A 22,856-nucleotide genomic window follows, 5' to 3' on the forward strand; every position below is an offset into this window, starting at 1 on the left:
ATCTTTTACGATACGATGTACGATAATTTATCTCCTGTAGACTGTAGTGAATTGACTTTGTGCAACTGTTAACATGATTAATGCTCATTCATCACCATTTTATCTTTATCTTTAGCTTCTTCAAAGCCTATCTATCTATCTATCTATCTATCTATCTATCTATCTATCTATCTATCTATCTATCTATCTATCTATCTATCTACTGTCTGTCTGTCTGTCTGTCTGTCCATCCATTTGTCTGACTAACATTCTCTCCTACCTTTGTTCCTCAGTCCATGTAGCCAGTGGTGGAAATTGTACAAAACATTAGTAGTAACAATTCATTTGAGTTAAAGTAATTGTACTGATCAAGAATATGACTCATGTTCTATATCTTGGAAATGCCTTTTTGTAAACAATTCTGTTTAGATCTTTTTGGGCTTCAGTAAATTGCTAGGTTCATTAGCTAGCTAGCTCAGAATGAGAGTACATATAATTCATTATTTTCCACCCTGGTATTAGACAGTGATGAGCTTTGCTCTACATTTGTGTGATCACGCCCCACCTCCTCAATACAACTGAAATCCTTTACTGATAAGAGATGCAACTGTCAATCATAAATGATCATAAAAGACAATTAAGTACATAAAGGCACAGGTGTGTGTTCTTTATTTCACAAAGTCTCCAGTTTCCAGAGGCTTGTATAAAGATGATGGATACATTTTGGATGTTATTTCTCCTGTCCTTACTCTCAGGTTGTTTCTGTTTTTTTTATTTAATTTTTATAATTTCAAAATACTTTTTTGAGTGGTGGATCTTTAAAGTGAAGAAGAAAGAATATTGTTTCATGCGTTTTAACAATAATGTAGCAAACATTTTGCAAATGTTTCTGGGAGTTTGCACTTGTGCTTTTGCTTCTACATCTATGTGCAAACATCAGTAAATATATTACTATGTTGACTTCTTGAGGAAGATTCTAAAACAAATCTCATTGTTTTGTAAAGTATCCATCAAACATCCTATATTTCTCTGATGGGACTCAGCAGTTGTGTGGGGTTAAACCCGTTAGATCTACACTATTTGGACAATTACTGGTGATCATTAGCAATTAACTGTAAAATAATATAATTGTTTGAAGTTGGTTCTGACCTTAAATCTTGAATTTTAGCCCAATAATTGAGCAACAGCCTTCTTCGTTGGAGGGGCGGTGGGATCGAGGTTTACAGTGATTTGCATAGATGTAATATGATGGATTTTTACAAAAATGTGACTGAATAATTCATGTAGACTGGCTTGTATTACAGAACTGGTGTGCATCTGAATGCATTGGATGATATTTTCCATTTTTATTTCAATAAGCTTGTTAGGTGTTACTTAGCAAAGTAATTATATTAATGCTTAACAAGCATTAATTGTGTTTAAAATGCCTGGTTATGTTGGTATCTAACAATTACTGATAAAAACTGAATCCTGAATGAGACACTGCTGAGGTTTATTTATAGTTAAAAGGCTGAGCCACAATTACTGCCACAGACAAAGATGTTTCTGTTAAAGATAAAGATGTGTACACAAACTGTGATAAACTTTACTTATGCAAAAATTGTTATATGAAAATTGAATATTACAAAATGCCTTGTCTGCAACATTCAGAGTTCATTTATGATGCAAAAGGTTCATAAATCCAGGTACCCTATTATCATTGTCCAGAACAGAAAATAATTTCCATGTCTTAAATAAGTTTAAAGATTGTAACCAAAAGTCTAATACAGTCCTTAGATCTTACATTTACACTGTTTGCTAATTGAGTAGTAAATACATTAAGCAATATATTAATTTAGAACATATATTGTTAAAAAGTGGTTCTACTGAAACTTTTTCAAAATTTTCCAAAAGAATCAAGTAATTGACTGTCTAATTAAATCAACCACTTGAAATCTCATTTCAAATTTTGCTTGAGTTTCAGTCACTGTGTTTTCCAGAGCATATCTGATGGGACACAATAAATATGTCGAGGCTTTGAAAAGATGAAAGATATTCTTTATCAGCATCCTATAGATAAGTCTGACCTTCATTATCACAGAACAGCAGGTTGTCTTAGTGTCATTTACAATTACAAGTCATAATAATTATGTTTAGCTCTATGTGCACTTTTGAACCTGTACTGAACTGTAGAGTAGAATTCATTATAAACCTGGTCTCATATAAAATCATATGGATAGGTCTGATTATTAAACAATATTGTGAAAATATCTTTAACTGCATCTTTCAGAGTTTATTTGAGAAACAATGAGAAACTGAGAAGCTGAAAGATGATGAAAAAAATCTTAATATCTTAATTTTAGGCTGTATATTGTTAAACATGCTTCTACCAGTGATTTTTCAAAACTGGATATTTGGAAAACATATCAAGTAATTAATCCTGCAATGAAATCATCCACTTAAAATCTAATTTCAAAAAAAAAGTTTTTGAGAGCATATCTTATGGGACACAATAAATAGCTTAAAGTTTAAAGATATTCTTCGTCAGCCTCCAGCAGTTAATTCTGACCTTAGTCTTAGTATCAAAAATTGCAATCCATAATAATTATGTTCACTTTACTAAACTTTTTATTTCAAAATGTTCTTTTGCCATGCCTTAAATACAGTCTTTGCAGTCTTTGCTGTAGAATAGAATCACGTATGACATCTAGTTAACATCAACTCCACCCTAACCCTAACCTTAATCTTGATAACTTGTGAGATCTTATAAAATAAATATCATAATAATTAAGGTATATTTGGTTGTTTTTATCCTCAGGGAGAGTATTTGGCCACACTTTACCTCAGAATTTTGAGAAACCCAACAAGGTAAGTTACAGAAGAGAGTGCACAAATTTAAATCAGCTGCAAAATTTGGTTCCAAGACATATTAAAGGAAGTGAGCATTGATGGCTCAGTGGTCTTATGCTAGTGTTCCAGAGGTTGGGAAAGTCATTTTAACAAGGTTCTTCATGTAACTATTGTATAAGAATGTGCTTTACGTTTGTGTTGTAAGGGTCATTTCTTGCTATCTGTCTGTCAGAAATTCTCCTGGTCTTGTTCTGAAGCTCCTGCTAGCACCCATAATCCTTCCTCAGGTAACTCCATTTAAATCTTATATATAAATATATATATATATATATCCAGTGACCTTAAAGTATAGAACAGAGTTAATAACAAAAAATTGTTATTTTTCTTAATCTTTCCTAATGTTGTATGAATGTTATGTTCTATGACCTTTCTATTTAGTCTAGAAGTTTTAGCATGATATGAAGCTACATTTTAACTGAGACTCGAATCTTTGCTGCTAGTATTTTGTTATAATGTGTTGTGAGATTTCACAATGTAATTGGTTTATTGTATTACTTAATTTTTACTTAATTTAATTGGTAATTATGAAATGTTAAAATTTTAAAAAAGTTTAACAATGACATTATGCTTTAATGGAAAACAAATAATTTTTTATTTGTAACTCTACTACTTTTTTTAAATCTAACTGACCACATAATTTTTTTTTTTTAGTTTTTTTTTAGATTCATCAGAGTAGCCTTGAAATGTTGCACGTTATGTTCTCATCACTGAGCTGTTGTTTTTTTTTTTTTTTTAATATATTTACCCAAATTCACTATTTATTTTATTAATAACTGTGTTGCCAGTTACTTGGAATATACTGTATATCCAAGTCTAGGAATTAATATGAATTTGTTTTTATTATTTCATACATTTTAATTTCAACTATATAAATAAATTTGTGTTGTTTATTCTTTTTGAGCTACTTTTTTATTAGAAAATCTGATAATGAGAAACCTTCTCTTTTTCAAATATACAAATATTGCAGTGCATTCACTGAGGCCTGCGGACATCACAGTCTTCTCTGTTGTTGGACTCACACACACACCGAAGTAAGATACAAAATCATGACACAGTATACATGTGTATGTGTTCGCAATAAAATGAGCAATATCCATAAATTATGATTTCCCTCCTCTTCTTCTTTCCTGCAGCAGTGTAATGTCATCAGTTATAAGCAGCTTTCAGGGTTAGTTGACCTTAAACTCACTTCTGTTACAGTCGGCTTGCTATGTTTAAGTCAGACCTGTTGTTTGGAAAGAAAGTCTGTGAATTCATTAATGTAATGAATGACATTAATTTTCATTGTTGATGTTTACTCAGATGTGATGTCCATGTTCAGTCCTGAGTTTACCAGTGTGTTACCTGATGATGTTCCCAGTGGCCTGGTAAATCAGGCTGAACAAGCAGTATCCCTGCTGAACACCCAACAGGTAATATAATATATTACAATATCATGTAATTTCTTAATATTTCAATCTTTATTTGTATTTCATTTTATTATTGCAAAGTTACTTCCTATTTATTAAGCTTTCAGCACAAATAGTATCTTTTTTAGTACAAATGTGTTTCATTTACTTTAATCATTTTTCATTTTTTTAAACATATTTATGATTACATTTTTATTGTATTTCATTTTTGTAATTTCTTTATTTAGCTATACAATTTACTGTGTGTGTTTTGTATGTAATTTGCCTATGTGTGTGTTTTAGCCCTACATAGCAGAGACTGGCTGGAAGCTGGTGATTATCTTTGTGACAGTTGATAGACGGTGTATGTGTGCTGAGGAGGTTAGTGGGCATCTCTCTCTCTCTCTCTCTCTCTCTCTCTCTCTCTCTCTCTCTCTCTCTCTCTCTCTCACACACACACACACACACACACACACACACACACACACACACAAAAAAACATTTATTACACATTACCTTATAACACTTCTATTAATAATTCAAAAATCACCTTAATAACCATACTGAAGACATAATTCACTCTTGGCTGCCCTATGTAAATGCAAAAAAAGGCAGTGACTGTTTGAGGGAAAATATACACATAAGAATTCAAAAGAAGCGTATGATAACCTTTACCCTGTCACACTGGTCATTGATGTGCTACAGTTAAAGCTAATTGAATAATTATTTCTTTTTTGTAATCATTGCGTGTGTGTGTGTGTGTGTGTGTGTGTGTGTGTGTGTGTGGGTGGGTGATTATTTTAGGTCACCACTGTGGCACAGGAAGTGGATGCTGCTGTACAAGTGCTACACTCTCAGGTGTGTTTGGTTTGAGTGTGGGTGGATGTGTGAGTTGGTGGGTACCACCCAACAGCTCTGCTTTCAGATTGTGTTCTGATGAACTGTGTGTGTATTACAGGTGAAAAAGGCCATAATCAGTGTTGTGATCCAGGATGCTGAACCTTACAGCCAACATGGCCGGTGATTAGCAGACTATATTAGATAAAATACCTGATTTACTGATCATCTCAATTCCACTGTGATAAGCTCTTAATATTCTATTACCTTTTAATATATTATTTTGAAAATATAACATAACAATTCTAAGAGCTTTTGTCAAATTTTCTTGAATATCTTATGCAGTTAATTTTTTATAGTTTTATCCATGAAGGACACAAGATTTAATAAAGTGAACATGGTTCTGATTCTGTGTAATATTAATGTCTGTATGGGTGTGTGGGTGTGTGGGTGTGCTGCCAGAATGTGTTCTTGTCTGTCATTAGACTCAGATGAAGAGCTGCAGTTGACAGGTGCAATTTATTCACATGCCCTTTTGGTGAGAATCATAATGCTACTGCCACTTAATAATAATAGTAATTATAACATTATCATTATTATTATTATTATTATTATTATTATTATTATTATTATTATTAATAATAATAATAATAATAATAATAATAATAATACCCTTTTTACCTTTCATACAATTTACATTTTTACGATGCTATAACATTATGAATAAAAGGCTAAAATAAAAAAGAATGATTAAATGATGTATAAATAAAAAGAATCTTAAAGCAACTACAAGTCTGCATGAATACAGTGAAGCCAGATTAACCTATTTTGATTTTTTTAACTGTAAACAACATAATTTGATCTAGACCCAAAGTTAGAAAGGTTTGTAGTTTAGTTTATGGAACAAAAAACAATAATATTAATATAATATAATATTATTTCTGTACTAGACTGAATGTGGTTGTAAATAAACTCCATGTGTTTCATTTCATATTTCATTTAAGTATCATTTACACTTTAACTGTATAACTTCCTTACACCTGTTTTTGCTGGGATTATTTCAGGAATATTTAAAAGAGACACTCAGTGAGAAAGACTGGTACAGCAGAGATGATTTCACTGTGGAGCTTCAGGACGTTCCTCTGTTTTTAGATGCCATTTCCAACACTGTAAGAAAATGTGTTTTTGCTAAATAAGTGGTAAAAAAAAAAAAGTGATAGATACCAGTAACCTTTTTCTCTTTTTTTTCGGTGTGAAGTATGAATGGACATCAGAGGAAAAACTGAACGACAATCAAGCATACACACTTTTTCTGCAGCTCTGGGAAAATCTTGTAAGTCAGAACAACACATAGTACAGAAATCCATCAACTTTCATACAGAGAAGCTGATTTTATGAACTGACTTGCAGCTCCAGCCAAACACTATGCAGTTAAAGCTGAAGAACGGTGATGTCCCTACAGTTCAATGCCAAACTCAGGTACATGAAAATGTTTATAATCATGCAGCACTCATTTACCTTTCTGATATAAATGCTGGTGTTCTGAATCATGTGTTAGCTACAGCAAGCATTCACACTTTTCTTCTTCCTACAGCATCAACCTTTTCTCAGAACAGAGAAGAATTTTCCATCCAGAGGGGCTGTTCCAAATCTCGATACTGTAAATGAATCCACAATCCATACTAAGTCATTTATGTCATCCATCGATTCATTTTCTGAACCACTTATCCTACACAGGGTCATGTGGAACTTGGAGATAACAAATTGTGGGGCACAATCAAGCAGACACGGAGAAAATTTAAAGATGCTAATCATCCTACATCGCAGGGCTTTGGACAGGGGAAGGATACAGGAGGATCCAGAGGAAATCCCCACAGCATGGTGAGAACACACAGGCAGGAATTGAACAAAAAGCCCAAGAGCTGTGAGTCAAGCATGCAAAACTGTGTATGCCACAAAGTCAGCACCCCAAAGTCACCCCAAAAGCACCCCAAAGTCATATCTATTGAAATGAAAAACACATAAATGATGAATATAATTTGTTTGCTGCATCTCTTACCTTTGAATCACAGGTTAAAACTGTACTCATCTCTGTAAAATATTCCTTAATATGCTACTCTCCATGTATTGCAGGATTAATGCAGGCCCAAATCACTAGATTTAACTAAATCAGTATCTTCAAATCAAGCTCATTACGATGTGTTTAATGACTTCAAGTATGGCTGCTCCTCCTAAAAACCTCATGCAGAGATCGGAATCGTTTCCATTTTTTTTCCAACTTTATTGTTTGTGTCAGGGTAAAATATTTTGGATTGTTTTATTTATATACACTTGTTATACACTTATATACATGATATGATATGATATGATATATGATATGATATGATATGATATGATATGATATTCATTTATCAGAATCACATTTTCCAGCTGACCTAACCTTAAATGTTTGAAAAGTCACCAAGATTTAGTTAGTGTCTTAGAAATTGAGCTCCAGCTACAGCTATGCCCAAACACAAATTTTGAATATGATTGAATGAATATTATTAATTGATATTATTATTGCTTCATAAAATATTCATGCAATAATTGTGTGTGTGTTGTTATATATGCGACCTATTTTATATCTGATGTTTTTTGTTTGTGGTTTTGTAGGTAACAGGCACTGAGATGCATTGTGAAGATATGAGTCCCTCCAACACAATCCCCACCTCAGGTACAATCACACACACACACACACACACACACACACACACACACACACACACACACACACACACCCCATACACATACACACACATACACAAGTATTTCATGAATATTTTATGAAGCAGAGATAGTGAAAGTTTTTGAAAATCAGAAGATAATATTGGTGGATTTTTGCAGCATGAAATAAAAGAGAGGACCATGAATTATCATTACCTTGCAAAATCATGCAAGTCATTCAATAATTTTTACTAAACGCATAGAACATAGGTAGCTTTGTAAATGTAAATTTACTGTACATTTTAGGATGTGAACATCATTAATCATTAATCTGGCTGACATATCAGCTTTATAATGGAACGGGATTCATTATCATTTTAGTACAGATTAACTGTGTATTTAATTATGCTCCATTCATATTTTTTAAAGTTTACATTAACACCTTTTACATTAACACCTTTGAGGGTTAAGGACATTTTTACATTTATAGGCCTAGCAGTGGCAGCGTGGTGATGCCAGGATCTGAACTCACAACCTGCATATAATCTCTAGTTTTATCATCTTTCACATTTAAAAATAAGCCTTTTATAAAATTGCTTTATAAATATGTGCTGTAAAGGCACTACATTATTTCCATTATTTTTACTCATGAAAACTATGTTTGAAAGAAACCATGACACCAGTTTGTCAGTAAAGTTTTATTATATTTATGCTTTATTATGAGAAAAGTACTGTTTTTCTCCATATTGTTGATTCATTTCTGGTAACAGAATGTGTTAGAATCTTATCCATTCTACAATCATACAAATCACTAAAAGACTGTGTAACTGGATGTATTGCTGCTCTTTGTACTGTAGTGCATACTGTGAGGCCAGCTGATATCCGAGTTGTAGGAGCAGTAGGTGATTCTCTAACGGTCTGTAGGACAAACAGACACACACACGTTTGCACACCCATAAACTTACAGCTAGTACACTTTAGCCACTATCCACTAATGTCAGCTAATTTCAGGTTTACTACGGCTTTTCTGGGTTTGAGCCAGAAATATAGTGTCATTTATTTATGCTACTGTAGCTACAAGATAAATCAATGATTTACATCAATGCACTGCTACTAATGCATTACCTTAATGCTAAAAAAAATACTTTTTAAAATAAGCTTCATTTAACAAAGAAAAGATATATAATCATTTTCTGTAGTAGTATCATGACAAGTTTCAATTTTTTTGACTACAAAAGACAGAACAGTATTGACTATAGGCCATTCAGTACAAAAAAATAATAAATGTTGTTGGCAAATTAATGTGGTACAAGAGGAATAGAACACTTTATAACCCTCCAAGTCACCACCGTATCTCTCAATATTTACCATTAACAGCACACTTCATTATGTTTCATTCATTATTATGTGCCCATCTATTTGAAATTACTGTTCTTTAATCTGCCCTATAGTGCTTTTTTTAATGTAGAGCCTTTAATTAAAATCCACTTTTGCACGTGTCCCATTCATCTGTGAAGGCAGGGAATGGTGTTGCATCTACAAACCTGGTGGCTGTGCTGAATCAGTACAGAGGATTATCATGGAGGTGAGTAGACCAGTGTTACTGATGTGCACTAGGGCTGGAACAATGTGTGTGGAAAGTACAGCTTCCCATTTTCAAAAAGGATAACATAATACGGTAGGGCGGTGACAGTAGTCAAGGAGCAGAAAGAGTTGTTGGAATCTTATATAACACTGAGACTTCAGTAAGTAAAGTGAGACACTAGAAATATATATATATATTGCTATACTAATTTCTTTATCATGAGACATCATTATATCAGTACATTGTCACACTCTGACCTTCACTGTCTTTTGTGTTTGACAGTATTGGAGGAGACAGCAACCTGTCTACGGTCACTACCCTTCCAAGTTTGTTCTTTTCTTTTTGTCAGAATGTATTATATGTATCGTTAAAGTTGAGGTCAGTGATCTTGCCCACATTAAAGCAGCTTAAACAATTTAGACCACCAAAATCAACCACTTATGACTCAAGGACCCATCTGTATAAGTCTGTCAGTTAGATTCCCAGAGGTAGTGTATCAGAAAGCTCCCTGTTTGTAGCATTTACACATTCTAGCCAGCAATTTGGTGGCAAGGCTTTGGATTAAACTCTAAAGCAACGGGCTAGCTTTAGCTACATTCTGCTAAAAATCACTGAATGTACATCAAATGAATATTATGTAGTGTAATTACTGCATATATTTTAAAAATTGGTATGTAATATATGTGTATTATGTACAAGATTTAATTTTCTTCTCATTACAACTTTTTTGCTCAGATATCATGCGTGTATTTAACCCGGAGCTTACAGGATTTTCAGTTAGAACGGGGAAACAGAACACCAAACAGGCTTTTCTCAACCAGGCTGTGGCAGGTGCCAAGAGCTCGTGAGTTTATTCCTCAATCAATAATTACTTCCATTAATTAGATTTTTCATGCATAATATTATTAATAAACATTAACATCCTTAATGTCATTGTCAGTGATATTCTGGGGCAGGCTGAAGAGCTGGTCAAAAGGATGAAGACTGACGATGTAAGGAATAAGCTGCATTCAGCAATTATATTATATTATATTATATTATATTATATTATATTATATTATATTATATTATATCAGTGAAAAAATATTGTTAATACTACTACAACTACTACTATTAATAATAATAATAAGAAAAGAAGAAGAAGAAGAAGAAGACTATAAGAAAACAAAAGAAGAATAAAAACAGAATATAATTATAATATTATGCATAATATGTTATTAATCATGAATTTTTATCATTATTTGTTGATTGTTCTTCACAGCGTATCAATTTCTATTCAGACTGGAAAGTGATTACCATGTTCATCGGTGGCAATGATTTCTGTGACTCCTGCCACAAACCAGTATGACTATTTCCTCTTAAGCATTTAGGGGCAGTTATGGATAATATGTATAAATTTTCTGCATATGTGCATTTTGTTGTAACAATGAATTTCATTTTGTTCGGTCTTTCATTCCCAGCTGTATTATTCTCCTGAAAACTTTATGAAGCGCATTCAGGTGGCACTGGACTTCCTGCACTCTGAGGTGAGATGGAAAATATCAAGTTTGTTTATAATAACACAAAAATGAAATTATTGAGTAAAATTAAAAAAAAAACAAAGAAACATTAGGGAATCCAGAGAAAGGCACACTAACCTGTGAACAGAAAATGTAAGACACGATGGAGAAGGAATAAAGTAAAGGATCATGCAGAAAAATGTTATACATGTCTATGGCAGATCCTTGATTATTAGTAACTACTTCAGTCACCTCATCAGTTGCAATATTAGACAGTTGGTTTTAATGTTATGGCTAATCAGTGCACTTCATAGTCTAAACAGAACAGTGTATATGTTATGTAATACCTATATGTTTAATATTCAGGTTCCTCGTGTTATCGTTAATCTGGTGGAGCCTCTTCACATCATCCCATTAAGAGTCATGCACCAGGACACCACTCTAGGTTGCCCCACATGGCTTGTGCGGTGAGTGTGTGCATGTCTGTGTGCATCTTATTAGATATTTTGACACATACAATACCATGAAGTGCATTTGAAGCAGAAAAAAGACACATTATTATTATTTTTATTATTATTATTATTGTTGTTGTTGTTGTTGTATCTTGTAGCATCCTCTGTCCCTGTGTCGTTTCACCAGAAGATGGATCAGAAGCTTTGCAGGACCTAGAAGATCTGAACAGAGCTTATCAGGTGATACATAAACCTTATGACTTTACTATGCTTACAAAATTTCATAAAATGAGACATTTCTGTGATATTCACAGCTTTTCACAACTTTTATACTAATTCACAGCTTTATGCAATATATATATATTAAGGTTCTGTTTACGGTCAGTGAGCTATCACACATGATATATGACACATGGCTGAAATATACATTTTCTGGATCTCTTTATCGCTGAATATAAGAACAATGTAAATGCACTTCTCACATAGGTTCAATGGACTATTTGTTCTTAATAGTCCTTTTTATAGCTTTAGTAAAGTTAATCACAGGAGACAGATTTAACTTTTACTCTGTAACTACTTTTACTTGTCAAGTGATATTTTGCTCACTATGTCAGCTTTGTACATTATTTAGCATGTATTTCTCATGTAGAGTTATGGTTGTAAGACTCTTCTATTAACAGGCTTCCAGTTTGCTAGTTAACAATTATTTTTACATTTTTTTCACTTGCTAGTTTCAATCAATATCCAACTTTCACTGTCTAGGTTAGAATTCACTCACTATTATCATTTCACGTGCTGGAAGATTTCATTTTCTAGTTTCGGCCTGTATTTAAAGATAGAATTAAGGTATTATTTTTTTCAGTAGATTTGATAATATGTGGGCAGAACAACTAACATCAGCTCTTTAATTGATGAGGCTGGTGTTACACAAGAATAGTCCCACCCATTTATATTAAAACAAGTGAAACTGTGTTAAAGTGTCTTTGCTCTGTTAGTTAGAACTTGTATTGAAGGTTGAGCCCATAAAAATGAGTGTGTGTTTTTGTGTGGGTTTATTTTTTCAGAGAGTACTGAAAGATTTGGTAGAGTCTGGACGTTATGACACACATTCTAACTTCACAGTGGTGCTGCAGCCTTTCCTTAGGGATATAGCAGTGCCAATGCTGGTTAGAAACACACACACACACACACGCTCACACGCTCACACACACAATATAATATAAAATGTACTTTTCTTAAGTGAATTTTAATCTCTCTCTCTCTCTCTCTCTCTCTCTCTCTCTCTCGCTCTCTCTCTCTCTCCCGCTTGCTCTCTCTAAAGGATGGACGTCCTGATCGTTCATTTTTCTCTCCTGATTGTTTCCATCTCAGTCAGAAGGCTCACACTCTCATGGCTCGTGCTCTGTGGAACAACATGGTTAGTTGCTTCACAAACACTAGATGTTTTTTAAGTACATTAGCATTCCATGAATAATGTCTGCACATACCCACTGATTCAGTTGATCCTTGAGTAAACTTTTCATCATTTTAACAATGTCTTTATATCACCAGATGGAGGAGCTGGGGAATAAAACACACAGACAAGATTTCTTTCTTGGTCTCCAAGCTAAATGTCCATCACAGGTAAAACTGCTCACGCTGTCTGCTCTTTCACACACACACACCCACACACACACACACACACATGCACATACAGCAGGATTGACATTATCACTGTTCTAGTCTTGTTTGTGTCCTTGTCTAGATCTCACCCTTTCTTCAGACCTTTGAGAACAGCAATTATACATATAAAGGCCCACTGCCTCCCCCACCTCCAATTACAGTATGTATTTTTATTTATTCTTTGTTCTCATCCTCATTCTCTCTTTTACCCTTTCTTTTCATCATAATCATCATCATCTTCTTCTTCTAATTATTATTATTATTATTATTATTATTATTTTTATTTTTATTTTTTTTATTATTATTATTATTATGATGTCTCTTTCTCTTACACAGAACTGGGGCAGTGATTTCTCCTGCACAGACAACAAGCCATCGATCAATGTCCCCAGCTCGGGTAAGACTGAAAGTGACATGGACAAAACAACAGACACAGAAGAAGCAAAACAGAAGAAAAAGACTAAATAAATAATAGTTCCAGTACTAGTAAAACTATAAACAAATGACCTAAATATAAACAAGTTATGAAGGATTTGACCATCTAAAGTTTCATGCATTACAGTATGTTATTAACACACTATGCAGACAGTTGATGAGAAGTAATGACTTGATATTAGAGAAGAGTAAATATTCAGGATGTAAAGAAGATGCTGGAACTTCAGCATGACTATGTCTTTATAACAAGTGCAACATATTGCTGTTTTATTTAACTAAATTACTATTCACCTGACATAAATAATGGTTCTGATTACATCTTGAAAGCAGGTATTATCTGTTTTTTTCACTTTTTTAACAAAATTCTGCTCTCTCTCTCTCTCTCTCTCTCTCTCTCTCTCTCTCTAGCCTATGAAATATTTCCTTCTGCAGAAATAAAATTCATGGTACAAATGTCTACATAAAGTGCAGACATAAAATTATACTGTGACATGATTATAAATTGAGTTGCACTCTGAACAGCACTCTGTTTTATTCTTACATTGTTGTTGGTTTATTTTTTGTATTAACTCTTACAATGTTGTTGAATAATGAGGTTGGAATTATTTTAATCTTCGTTTTGTATATACACTCAGTTCATCGCCTACGGCCTACGGATATCAAGGTGATTGCTGCACTCGGAGACTCTTTTACTGTAAGTTATGTAATAAAAGTTTGCCTATCACTGAATGTCCTCATTCACTTTTATTAGCTGCAACAGTGCTGTTTAATATGTGACTAATTTATCTCTCCACCTTAAATGATTTTTTCCTGCTCAGCATTTCTGAGAATCTCCACAGGGCCCAGTCTTACAAAATACATTGAATTAAATGTATTTAAATTGTGTATGTAGTTATGCAGTGCAGTGGTTAAGAAATTGATCTGCTGTATAAAATGTAAGATTAAAGTCCCTCTGCTGGGTCCTTAAGCAAGGCCCTCAAGCCTAAACTGTCCAGTTGTATGTAAACACAGTGCGCTAAAAGTCCATCGTTCTTTGTAAGTGTGTCTGCCAAATGCCATTAATGTAAACGTGTGTTTTCCAGGCTGCACTTGGCACCAAATCAAAGAACTACACTCAGTTTCATACAGAATACAAGGGAGTGTCATGGAGGTAAAACATAGAGGATTTAAATAAAATGTGAATTGTGATAAAATGTGCAAATGAAGTGAAAGTGTGTGTGTGTGTGTGTGTGTGTGTTTGCAGTATTGGGGGTGATCACTCATTGGACATGACTACAACACTGCCGAGTGAGTTTATCTCAGCATTAACTTGGACACAAAGACTTTTATATGTTTCTGATGTATTTACACAGACTGGTATGTTCTTTTTATCCTGCGTGTAGTCAAAGAGTGACGTTACATTTAAGTTTGATTCTTGCGCTGAAGGCTTACAGGAGGTTTACAGCTACTGGTTTAATAGTGTGAAATCCTTATGACTAAATAATCACAAATATGTATCATTTGTATATAAACCATCAAAATATAATAGAATAAACTGATTTTAAAGAAATATAAAGATCAATTTGGAAGTCTATTATTATCTGAGTCACCTCTAACCTTAAAGCTCTTCCACCTTAAAGCTCTGGGCCACTACTCTTGTCTAATGTTTGTGCTCAGTGACCTTAAATTATTTTCTATAGAAAAAATGCTTCTGCAACACTCTTTTTATAAATAACATGCAAATTTCATGCAAATGCTCAAGTCTGTATTCATATTTAAATTCTGAAATATTCAAAGTGGATTAAGCTGAGTTTTAGTACACAGAATCAGCAGAATATTAGTACACTTTTGTTATATAAGACAGCATTATACAGAAACAAAAGTAACTGTACTGATTCACTGCATTGTTTGTGTGTACGCTGTGTCTTAAAGACATCCTAAGACAATTCAACCCATCTCTATGGGGTTTCTCTAACGGAGACGGCCTGTCAGCACAGGACGGCTTCAACATGGCTGTGTCTGGAGCCACAGCCTCGTAAGTATTCTCAGCTGCTTTCTGCTTTTTTACAGAAGTCCTAAGAGGCAATGTATTATTATATTTTTTGTTTTTGTTTTGTCGTGATCACGACTTAATTTTCTCATGATCTCTGCATGTACCACATTTTTGTACCAAGCCTTTATACTCATAAATACTGTCAATTGTTTTGAATTCATTTTGCAGTGTATTTATTAAATAATGATATTTTTAAAAATGCTGAATGTTTTGTATTAATTTATTGTTCTGTGATGTAAGAGCTTGCTTTCCTCTTTCAACTCTATTAACGCTCCGTATCTAAAAGCCGCTCCTACAATATACTTAGTTTAATTGTGGTTTCAGAAACAGTGGCTGGGTTAACCGCAGTAGGGTCAATATATTGTCTTCGGAGATAAAGATGCAGTCATCACAGCCTCCTTCTTAAGTTTTGGACACTTATGTGGAAGTTGTCACTCACATGTGGCATGTGGTAGCCTAGTGATTAAGGTGTTGGGCTACTAATCGGAAGGCTGTGAGTTCAATCCCAGGTTGCCACTGTTGGGCCCCTAAGCAAGGCCCTTAACCCTCAGTTGTTGTATAAAAATGAGATAATGTAAGTCGCTCTGGATAAGGGCATCTGCCAAATGCTTGAAATGTAAATGAGTCCCTGATCAAAGTTAAAGTGCATGTTTTTATCTATGATGCTGTGTCTAAAACATGTTCTTTTGCTGCCTCTAAAACATGTTCTTATGCAGAGATGACGAGAAAATGAAGTTGTTATCATAACAAAATAAGAAAGGACAAAACTGATGCATGGACTCTTGGGACTTCCGTAGCTTTTACACGTTTGATATAGAATAACAGTATATGGGGCTGGTTATGTTTCATTTCAAAGTCATGGCTTAAAAGAAATTAAACAACAAAATGAAGAGGGTAAAATTATAAATATAATTTATATAAATACATAGATTTCCTGAAAGAACCTCATAAGACAATTGTATATATTTCAACCAGAGTGCTAGAGATTTAGCTTGTGGTTATTTGATATCTACCACAGATCTGGATAGTTTTAGGCCTAAATTTACATAATTCTGACCCAGAAATAAGCTCCGCCCCAGCAGAAACAGAGGATATTGCATTTACTGTTTTGCTTACATTGTAATGTACCTTGCTGGCAACAGACTTCTGTAACTATAAATTCAGTTTGCCCAAATATTAATTTCCATATATTTCTATTAACCATCCTGGTCTATTCTCCCTTCTAGTGATCTTGTTGATCAGGTCAACAGACTCATTCAAGGCTTAAAGTCCAGTGAGGTGAGGATCATTTTACACAGATTTTTGGTATTGGTTTTACAATTTCAGTCCAAATAATATCTTACGATGCAATACTATAGACTGCACATTCTGAATTAACTGCTGGAGTTATTTGATTGTATTTTTGGTTGTTCATTTAGATTCAACAAATCACTTTAATGGCTTATATGCTAAAACTACATGGTGCACTCAGTAATATTACTTGCAGTGTCTGCTACAATAATGTTTAATATGTAAAAAAAAAAATATATATATATATATATATATATATATATATATATATATATATATATATATATATATATATAAGATCATAATAATCATTCATTCATTCATTCATCTTCTACCGCTTATCCGAACTACCTCGGGTCACGGGGAGCCTGTGCCTATCTCAGGCGTCATCGGGCATCAAGGCAGGATACACCCTGGACGGAGTGCCAACCCATCGCAGGGCACACACACACACACACACTCTCATTCACTCACGCATTCACACACTACGGACAATTTTTCCAGAGATGCCAATCAACCTACCATGCATGTCTTTGGACCAGGGGAGGAAACCGGAGTACCCGGAGAAAACCCCCGAGACACGGGGAGAACATGCAAACTCCACACACACAAGGTGGAGGCGGGAATCGAACCCCGACCCTGGAGGTGTGAAGTGAACATGCTAACCACTAAGCCACTCATAATAATTGTATTACTTTTATTTTTTTATAAATATTTTTTTAGAAAGTGGGTCATCCTGCTCTATGTACACAAGCCCCCAAAGTTAAAACGTCAAGTCAAGTCAAACCCCATCATTATCAATAAAGTCCTTTCAGATTCCCTTATCAAATAAGTTTTTAATAGAAATCTTCCTTCTTCTGCAGAATGTAGATTTTGAAATGGACTGGAAGCTGATTACTGTGCTTATTGGGGTCAATGATTTATGCAAGTATTGTATGGACCAGGTATGTTTCTTTTTTTTCTTATCTGAAGCCTAGAGGTTGTTCTTGAAAGTGTTAATATATTTTTGTTTTTTCATTTATTAAACCTTTGTTCATGTGTTATCCCCTTTATGCAGAACAATCTGTCACCTCAGAATTACAGCCATCATCTCATGAAGGCTCTGGATCTGCTGTATAAAGAGGTCAGAACATGATGCACTAGCACTGTGGTAACCACGATTGTCCCCACTAAGTCAACAAGTTATAATAGTGAAACTACTTAACTGAGTAGACTTGTTTCTTTAATTGTGTGTTTAGTTATTTGTATGTTGAATAGTTGTACAAAATCTGTAGATTTTAGGACGTTGTTAATAATGATGTTAGCTCTAAAGCTGGTCTGAGCTACACTGCTAGTCAAACAGTTAGCCTTCCAAGTGCCCCTGCGTCTAACAATGCATTCATTATGTGTCCCAAAGATTCAGGTTTTCTCATTTAATGACTGGAATTTAACATACAACTGGACTTACATATATTACAGTTGATTTTGAAATACTATATTCTACTCTACTTTTCATTTAATAGAATTAAACTCTAGATATAACCTGCAATGGAAGTTGGACCCAACTATTCAGTGAGTCTAGGCGTAGTTTTACACATGAATCATGATGTGAAAAATTCACTGAGATTGCTTTGTGAATTCTGCAAATACTTTCTAGGATTTATGCTGTTCAGCCATGATGTAACCTTTAAAATATCTGAGGCAGTATTATCATGTTTGTAAATCAGTAAAATTGGATTAGTGGTTATTATCTTTATCACTGGCATCATGATTATCTTCAGTTAATTGCCCTTTGTTTCCTCCAATGCAGGTGCCTCGTGTTCTAGTGAACGTTCTCACAGTTCCAGAAATCGAGGCCTTGAGAATGGTCAGGAGGAGTTCATTAGGCTGCAGTTTTTTCCCCAGGTCTTTGACCTCACAGCAAATCACATTAAATCACACCATTTAATGTCGTGATAATTAATACTTGGTACATAACTGAGGATTTCAGTTAGCACATATGAAAGCATGCCTGATGGCCCTCGGGTTAGTGGTTGAAAAACCTTCACTAAATTAAGAAGAGCTCAGCTATATATGACAGCACTATGCAGGTCTTTAAATGGAGATGTTTGTTTTAGATCAGTCTGGACATAACATAGATTTGTAAAGTCTGTTCTCATTTTTGTAGATTGGTAACATAGGTCTTATTTAGACCTTAACATCTTATAGCATCTATCTTATTGTATGATCTATCTGCAGTAGCATCTATGTGTTAGTCGTGAGTCTGATCTAGGCAAATGCAGTTTTTGACAATACATGAATAGATCTATTAGATCTCAGTCTTGTCCTGTAGTCTTGTGGAATATTGATCTAGTCAGTCTTGAATTTATTGGCCTCTATTTCATTCATTATTTATACAGTTGGAGATACAGTAGATGAACAGTTAATCTAGTTACACATAGATATGATAGCTGGTTTTGCAGATTGCCCTGTTTATACCTACTGACCTATTTTTTCTGGAGTGTGTTTGTCTCGGTTTATATTTGTCTGTGTTTTTCAGAGATGTTTGTCCATGCTTCATGACTCCAGCAGAAAACTCATCAGAGCTGATAGAGCTAAAGCTCATTAATCATGAATATCAGGTAACTGAAATGTGTTTTTGATTGATTTATTTTTTTTCATTTATATTTTTTAATTTCTTTAAATTTAAATTTATTGAACGTATTGCTTCCCTCCACCTCATGCACTTTTATATGTCTATATGTTTTATATGTTAACTGAAGGTGAAAATAGAACAAGTATGCTTGTGTGGGTCAACTCCTAGACAAAGTCTTTTAATTGTTCATAATCTTCTCTCTCTCTCTCTCTCTCCCTCCCTCCCCCTTCTCTCCTTCTTCACTTAGACCCAGATAGAGCAGCTAATATCTGGGGAACGTTACGATGGCTGTGAAGATTTCACTGTTGTCCTTCAGCCTTATCTTCAAAACACAACCGTTCCTATAGATAAAGTGAGTGTGTTTTCAAGTCTTGAACTCTAGCAGCATTCTGAAAGATTACAAAATGCGAACAATACTTTTTACAATTACTTTTTTCTTTTCTTTACATATTCCAGGATGGAAAGCCTGATCTCAGTTACTTTACATTAGACTGCTTCCATTTCAGTGAGCGAGCACAAGCTGAGATGGCTATTTCTCTTTGGAATAACATGGTAAGACACAGAAGTGAACTGGTTTCTAATCAGAAAGATGTTTATGTGCAGCATAGGGTGCAGCAGGTTCCAGGGTCCCTGGTTCAATCATAAACTTCATCCCATGTTTGTATATGTTTCCACTGGTTCTTCGCTTTCCTCACACTGTCCAAAAAGTCCATTAAGCAGATACCTAAGATAAATTATTTTTCTCATTAACATAGCACACTGTTTGTCCTGTTTGTCTAGTTGGAGCCAGTGGGAAATAAGACAACCTTCAACAACTTTACATACGATCGCACAAAACTTAGGTGTCCATCAGAGGTGAGTGTGATCAGTAATAAACTCATCTACATTAATGGAGTGTACAGCAGTAACGGATGCTGTTAGTGAAATAATAAAGATGATACATAAGAGCTGTTAAAATATTAAACAATCTACAAACGGATATAGATACACATTTAAAAGAACGTGTATTAATGTAATTCCTAAATAAATCATCTGTGCATGCTAAAACATTAATACAATGATAGTATCTATATACAACCATCTGAGCTATGTTATTTTCCCAAGGTGTAGTGGTGCTGAACAAATAACAAACACTTTTGGCAAAGTGACAAAAATAACGCAATAACACAATCAACAAACAGAACCCTGCACTGGCATTTTTCATTTTGTCTTTGATGAAGAAGAAATTTTACCATATTAATATTAAAATAAATTCAGATATGTGTGTTAGCATTGCCTCAGATGCTAGTAATGTAGTTTACTATTACATTGTGTATTTTAATATATGGTCAGGTGGATGAAGAGATTTGATTGTTATTTACAATATATTACAAAATGTTTAGAAGTCCCATAGACTGTTTATGTCTTTCATGCCTGTTTTCTCTGTGTCAGACTCTCAGGCCATTCATTTATACCAAGATGAACAGCCACCCTGATTATTTCACAACTCCAAAACCAACGTCTGCAAGCACCTCCCAGCCCCAACTCCCAGCTCCCTGTCCTAACGGTGTACCTATGTGGGTACCAGCTATATTTGGGATCATAGGTTTATTCCTTGGCTGGGGGGTCACATGGCTATTTATGCGTCGGTGGATTAAGAAGCAGAAGAGTGAAAACAAATTGAAGGAAAAGGAAACAGAAGTGATGGGCACTAGCTTGTAGCACTGAGCTACAATTACTGTACCACTGTTGGTACAACTTTGGAAAACTTGAATATGCTTTTTTAGACTGCCAAACATAAATCAAATTGGGTGTGTATGGTTATGACATGGCTTTTATATATTATTGTGAATCTACACACACATATAATCAAAACTATTGTTCTTTTGTAAGGGTTGAAGGTAAATATTTGAACAATTCAAAGGCCATTTGGACAACTGAACACTGAACAATAATGCATAGTCTAGCTATTGTTGTAAGCTGACTTTATAATATTATATATAATAATATAAATTATATAATATAATTATATAATATTATGTATAATATTAGTCATGTTATAAAAGCACCAATGCCTACTTGCCATTACTATAATACTCCCATTCAAATTGCATAGTTGTTGTTTACTATTATATAAAGTGTTGCTTTATTTGTTACATATAAATTACAGTACAGAAAAATTGCTTTGAAAATGAAAACAGTAAGCTGGAATAAGTTCAAACAGGGTCAGTGATGATACAGCAACCCTGGAGCAGATAGTATGATGAAATTGCTGGAAAGGTGAGAGAGAGAGAGAGAGAGAGAGAGAGAGAGAGAGAGAGAGAGAGAGAGAGAGAGAGAGAGAGAGAGAGAGAGAGACCCCAATAAAATCCAATACTGCCACCTGCTGTTCGTTTCACCCTCGAATTTGAATCAGATTTATACAAATAAGTACTGAGAAAGACTGTTTTGAATGGAAAAAAGTTGGCATTAAGTCATGATCATAATCAGAAGCAGCCATAGCAAATGTTATAACTTTTGTCAAAGCCAGTCAACAGTCCTGTAGAGAACATTAAAGTATTGTGGGATGTGGTAACTCAGTGGTTAAGGTGTTGGACTACTGATCAGAAGGTCATGAGTTTGAGTCCCAGGTCCACCAAGCTGCCACTGCTGGGCCCCTGAACAAGGCCCTTAATAACCCTCAATCACTCAGTTGAATAAATTGAAATAAAAATGTAAGTCACTTTAACAGCAGTGGCTCATGATTATTCATGATTATGTTCTTACTTTTTAGGGCAGAACATTTGAACACGTGTTTAATTCATAAAATTATTTGCTAATTATAATTTTATATTAGCAGTAATAGACATTATATTTTATTATATTTCTATTAGCAGTAATAAACATTATATTTATACTATATTTATATTAGCTGTAATAAACATTATATTTTATTATATTTCTATTAGCAGTAATAAACATTATATTTATACTATATTTATATTAGCTGTAATAAACATTATATTTCTATTAGCAGTAATAAACATTACAGTATATTTCTATTATATTTCCCATTGTCTCAAAGCAGCTTTACAGAAGTATGGAAACAGAAGAGAGAGACAAAAAGAAATAAATATATAATAATAATAATAATAATAATAATAATAATAATAATAATAATAATAATAAGAAGAAGAAGAAGAAGAAGAAGAAGAAGAAGAAGAAGAAGAAATTAATTTGGGTGACATGCTACAGTAAGTAGTGTAAATGTAAATAATGTCATTTCATCACAAACTCAGAGTTCAGCACAGACCTGATTGCTAATAAAGACCAGACCATACAGCTGACTGACACAACATTGGTTCAAAATTATATTAACAGTAATAGACAATATATTTTTATTAAATTTCTATTAGCAGTAATAGACATTATATTTTATTATTTTTATATTAGCACTAATAAACATTATATTTATATAATATTTATATTAGCAGTAATAGACATTATATTTATATCATATTTCTATTAGC

The 22,856-nt window shown here is 33.8% G+C and overlaps 1 protein-coding gene across 1 annotated transcript; it reads left to right on the forward strand.

Annotated features, from left to right (window-relative positions):
• Positions 1-624: 624 nt before the first annotated feature.
• On the forward strand, positions 625-21,330 carry LOC132843263 (phospholipase B1, membrane-associated-like). The gene is made up of 43 exons (XM_060866454.1): positions 625-734; positions 2,777-2,826; positions 3,041-3,095; positions 3,836-3,899; positions 4,002-4,036; positions 4,171-4,280; positions 4,560-4,637; positions 5,061-5,114; positions 5,215-5,276; positions 5,556-5,631; positions 6,158-6,262; positions 6,352-6,426; positions 6,504-6,572; positions 6,688-6,753; positions 6,831-6,974; positions 7,749-7,809; positions 8,657-8,715; positions 9,317-9,384; positions 9,667-9,710; positions 10,120-10,228; positions 10,325-10,376; positions 10,646-10,726; positions 10,845-10,910; positions 11,250-11,350; positions 11,494-11,575; positions 12,400-12,501; positions 12,657-12,752; positions 12,887-12,958; positions 13,080-13,157; positions 13,334-13,394; positions 14,068-14,126; positions 14,515-14,582; positions 14,676-14,719; positions 15,344-15,446; positions 16,691-16,742; positions 17,618-17,698; positions 17,812-17,877; positions 18,544-18,638; positions 19,273-19,354; positions 19,616-19,720; positions 19,825-19,920; positions 20,149-20,223; positions 20,800-21,330. The coding sequence occupies exons 1-43, from the start codon at positions 689-691 to the stop codon at positions 21,067-21,069; spliced, it is 3,417 nt and encodes a 1,138-aa protein (XP_060722437.1). The 5' UTR covers positions 625-688; the 3' UTR covers positions 21,070-21,330.
• Positions 21,331-22,856: the final 1,526 nt, after the last annotated feature.

This window comes from Tachysurus vachellii, chromosome 3, assembly GCF_030014155.1.
Source record: "Tachysurus vachellii isolate PV-2020 chromosome 3, HZAU_Pvac_v1, whole genome shotgun sequence".
In the NCBI taxonomy this organism is placed as follows: Eukaryota; Metazoa; Chordata; class Actinopteri; order Siluriformes; family Bagridae; genus Tachysurus; species Tachysurus vachellii.

Bases quoted from the DNA above. Each gene is read 5' to 3' on its own strand.
- LOC132843263 (XM_060866454.1), top strand. From the start codon at position 689: ATGATGGATACATTTTGGATGTTATTTCTCCTGTCCTTACTCTCAG. The intron at 6,754-6,830 runs GTAAATGAATCC...TATCCTACACAG, and splicing joins CTGTTCCAAATCTCGATACT to GGTCATGTGGAACTTGGAGA. The intron at 18,639-19,272 runs GTCTTTGACCTC...TGTGTTTTTCAG, and splicing joins GGCTGCAGTTTTTTCCCCAG to AGATGTTTGTCCATGCTTCA.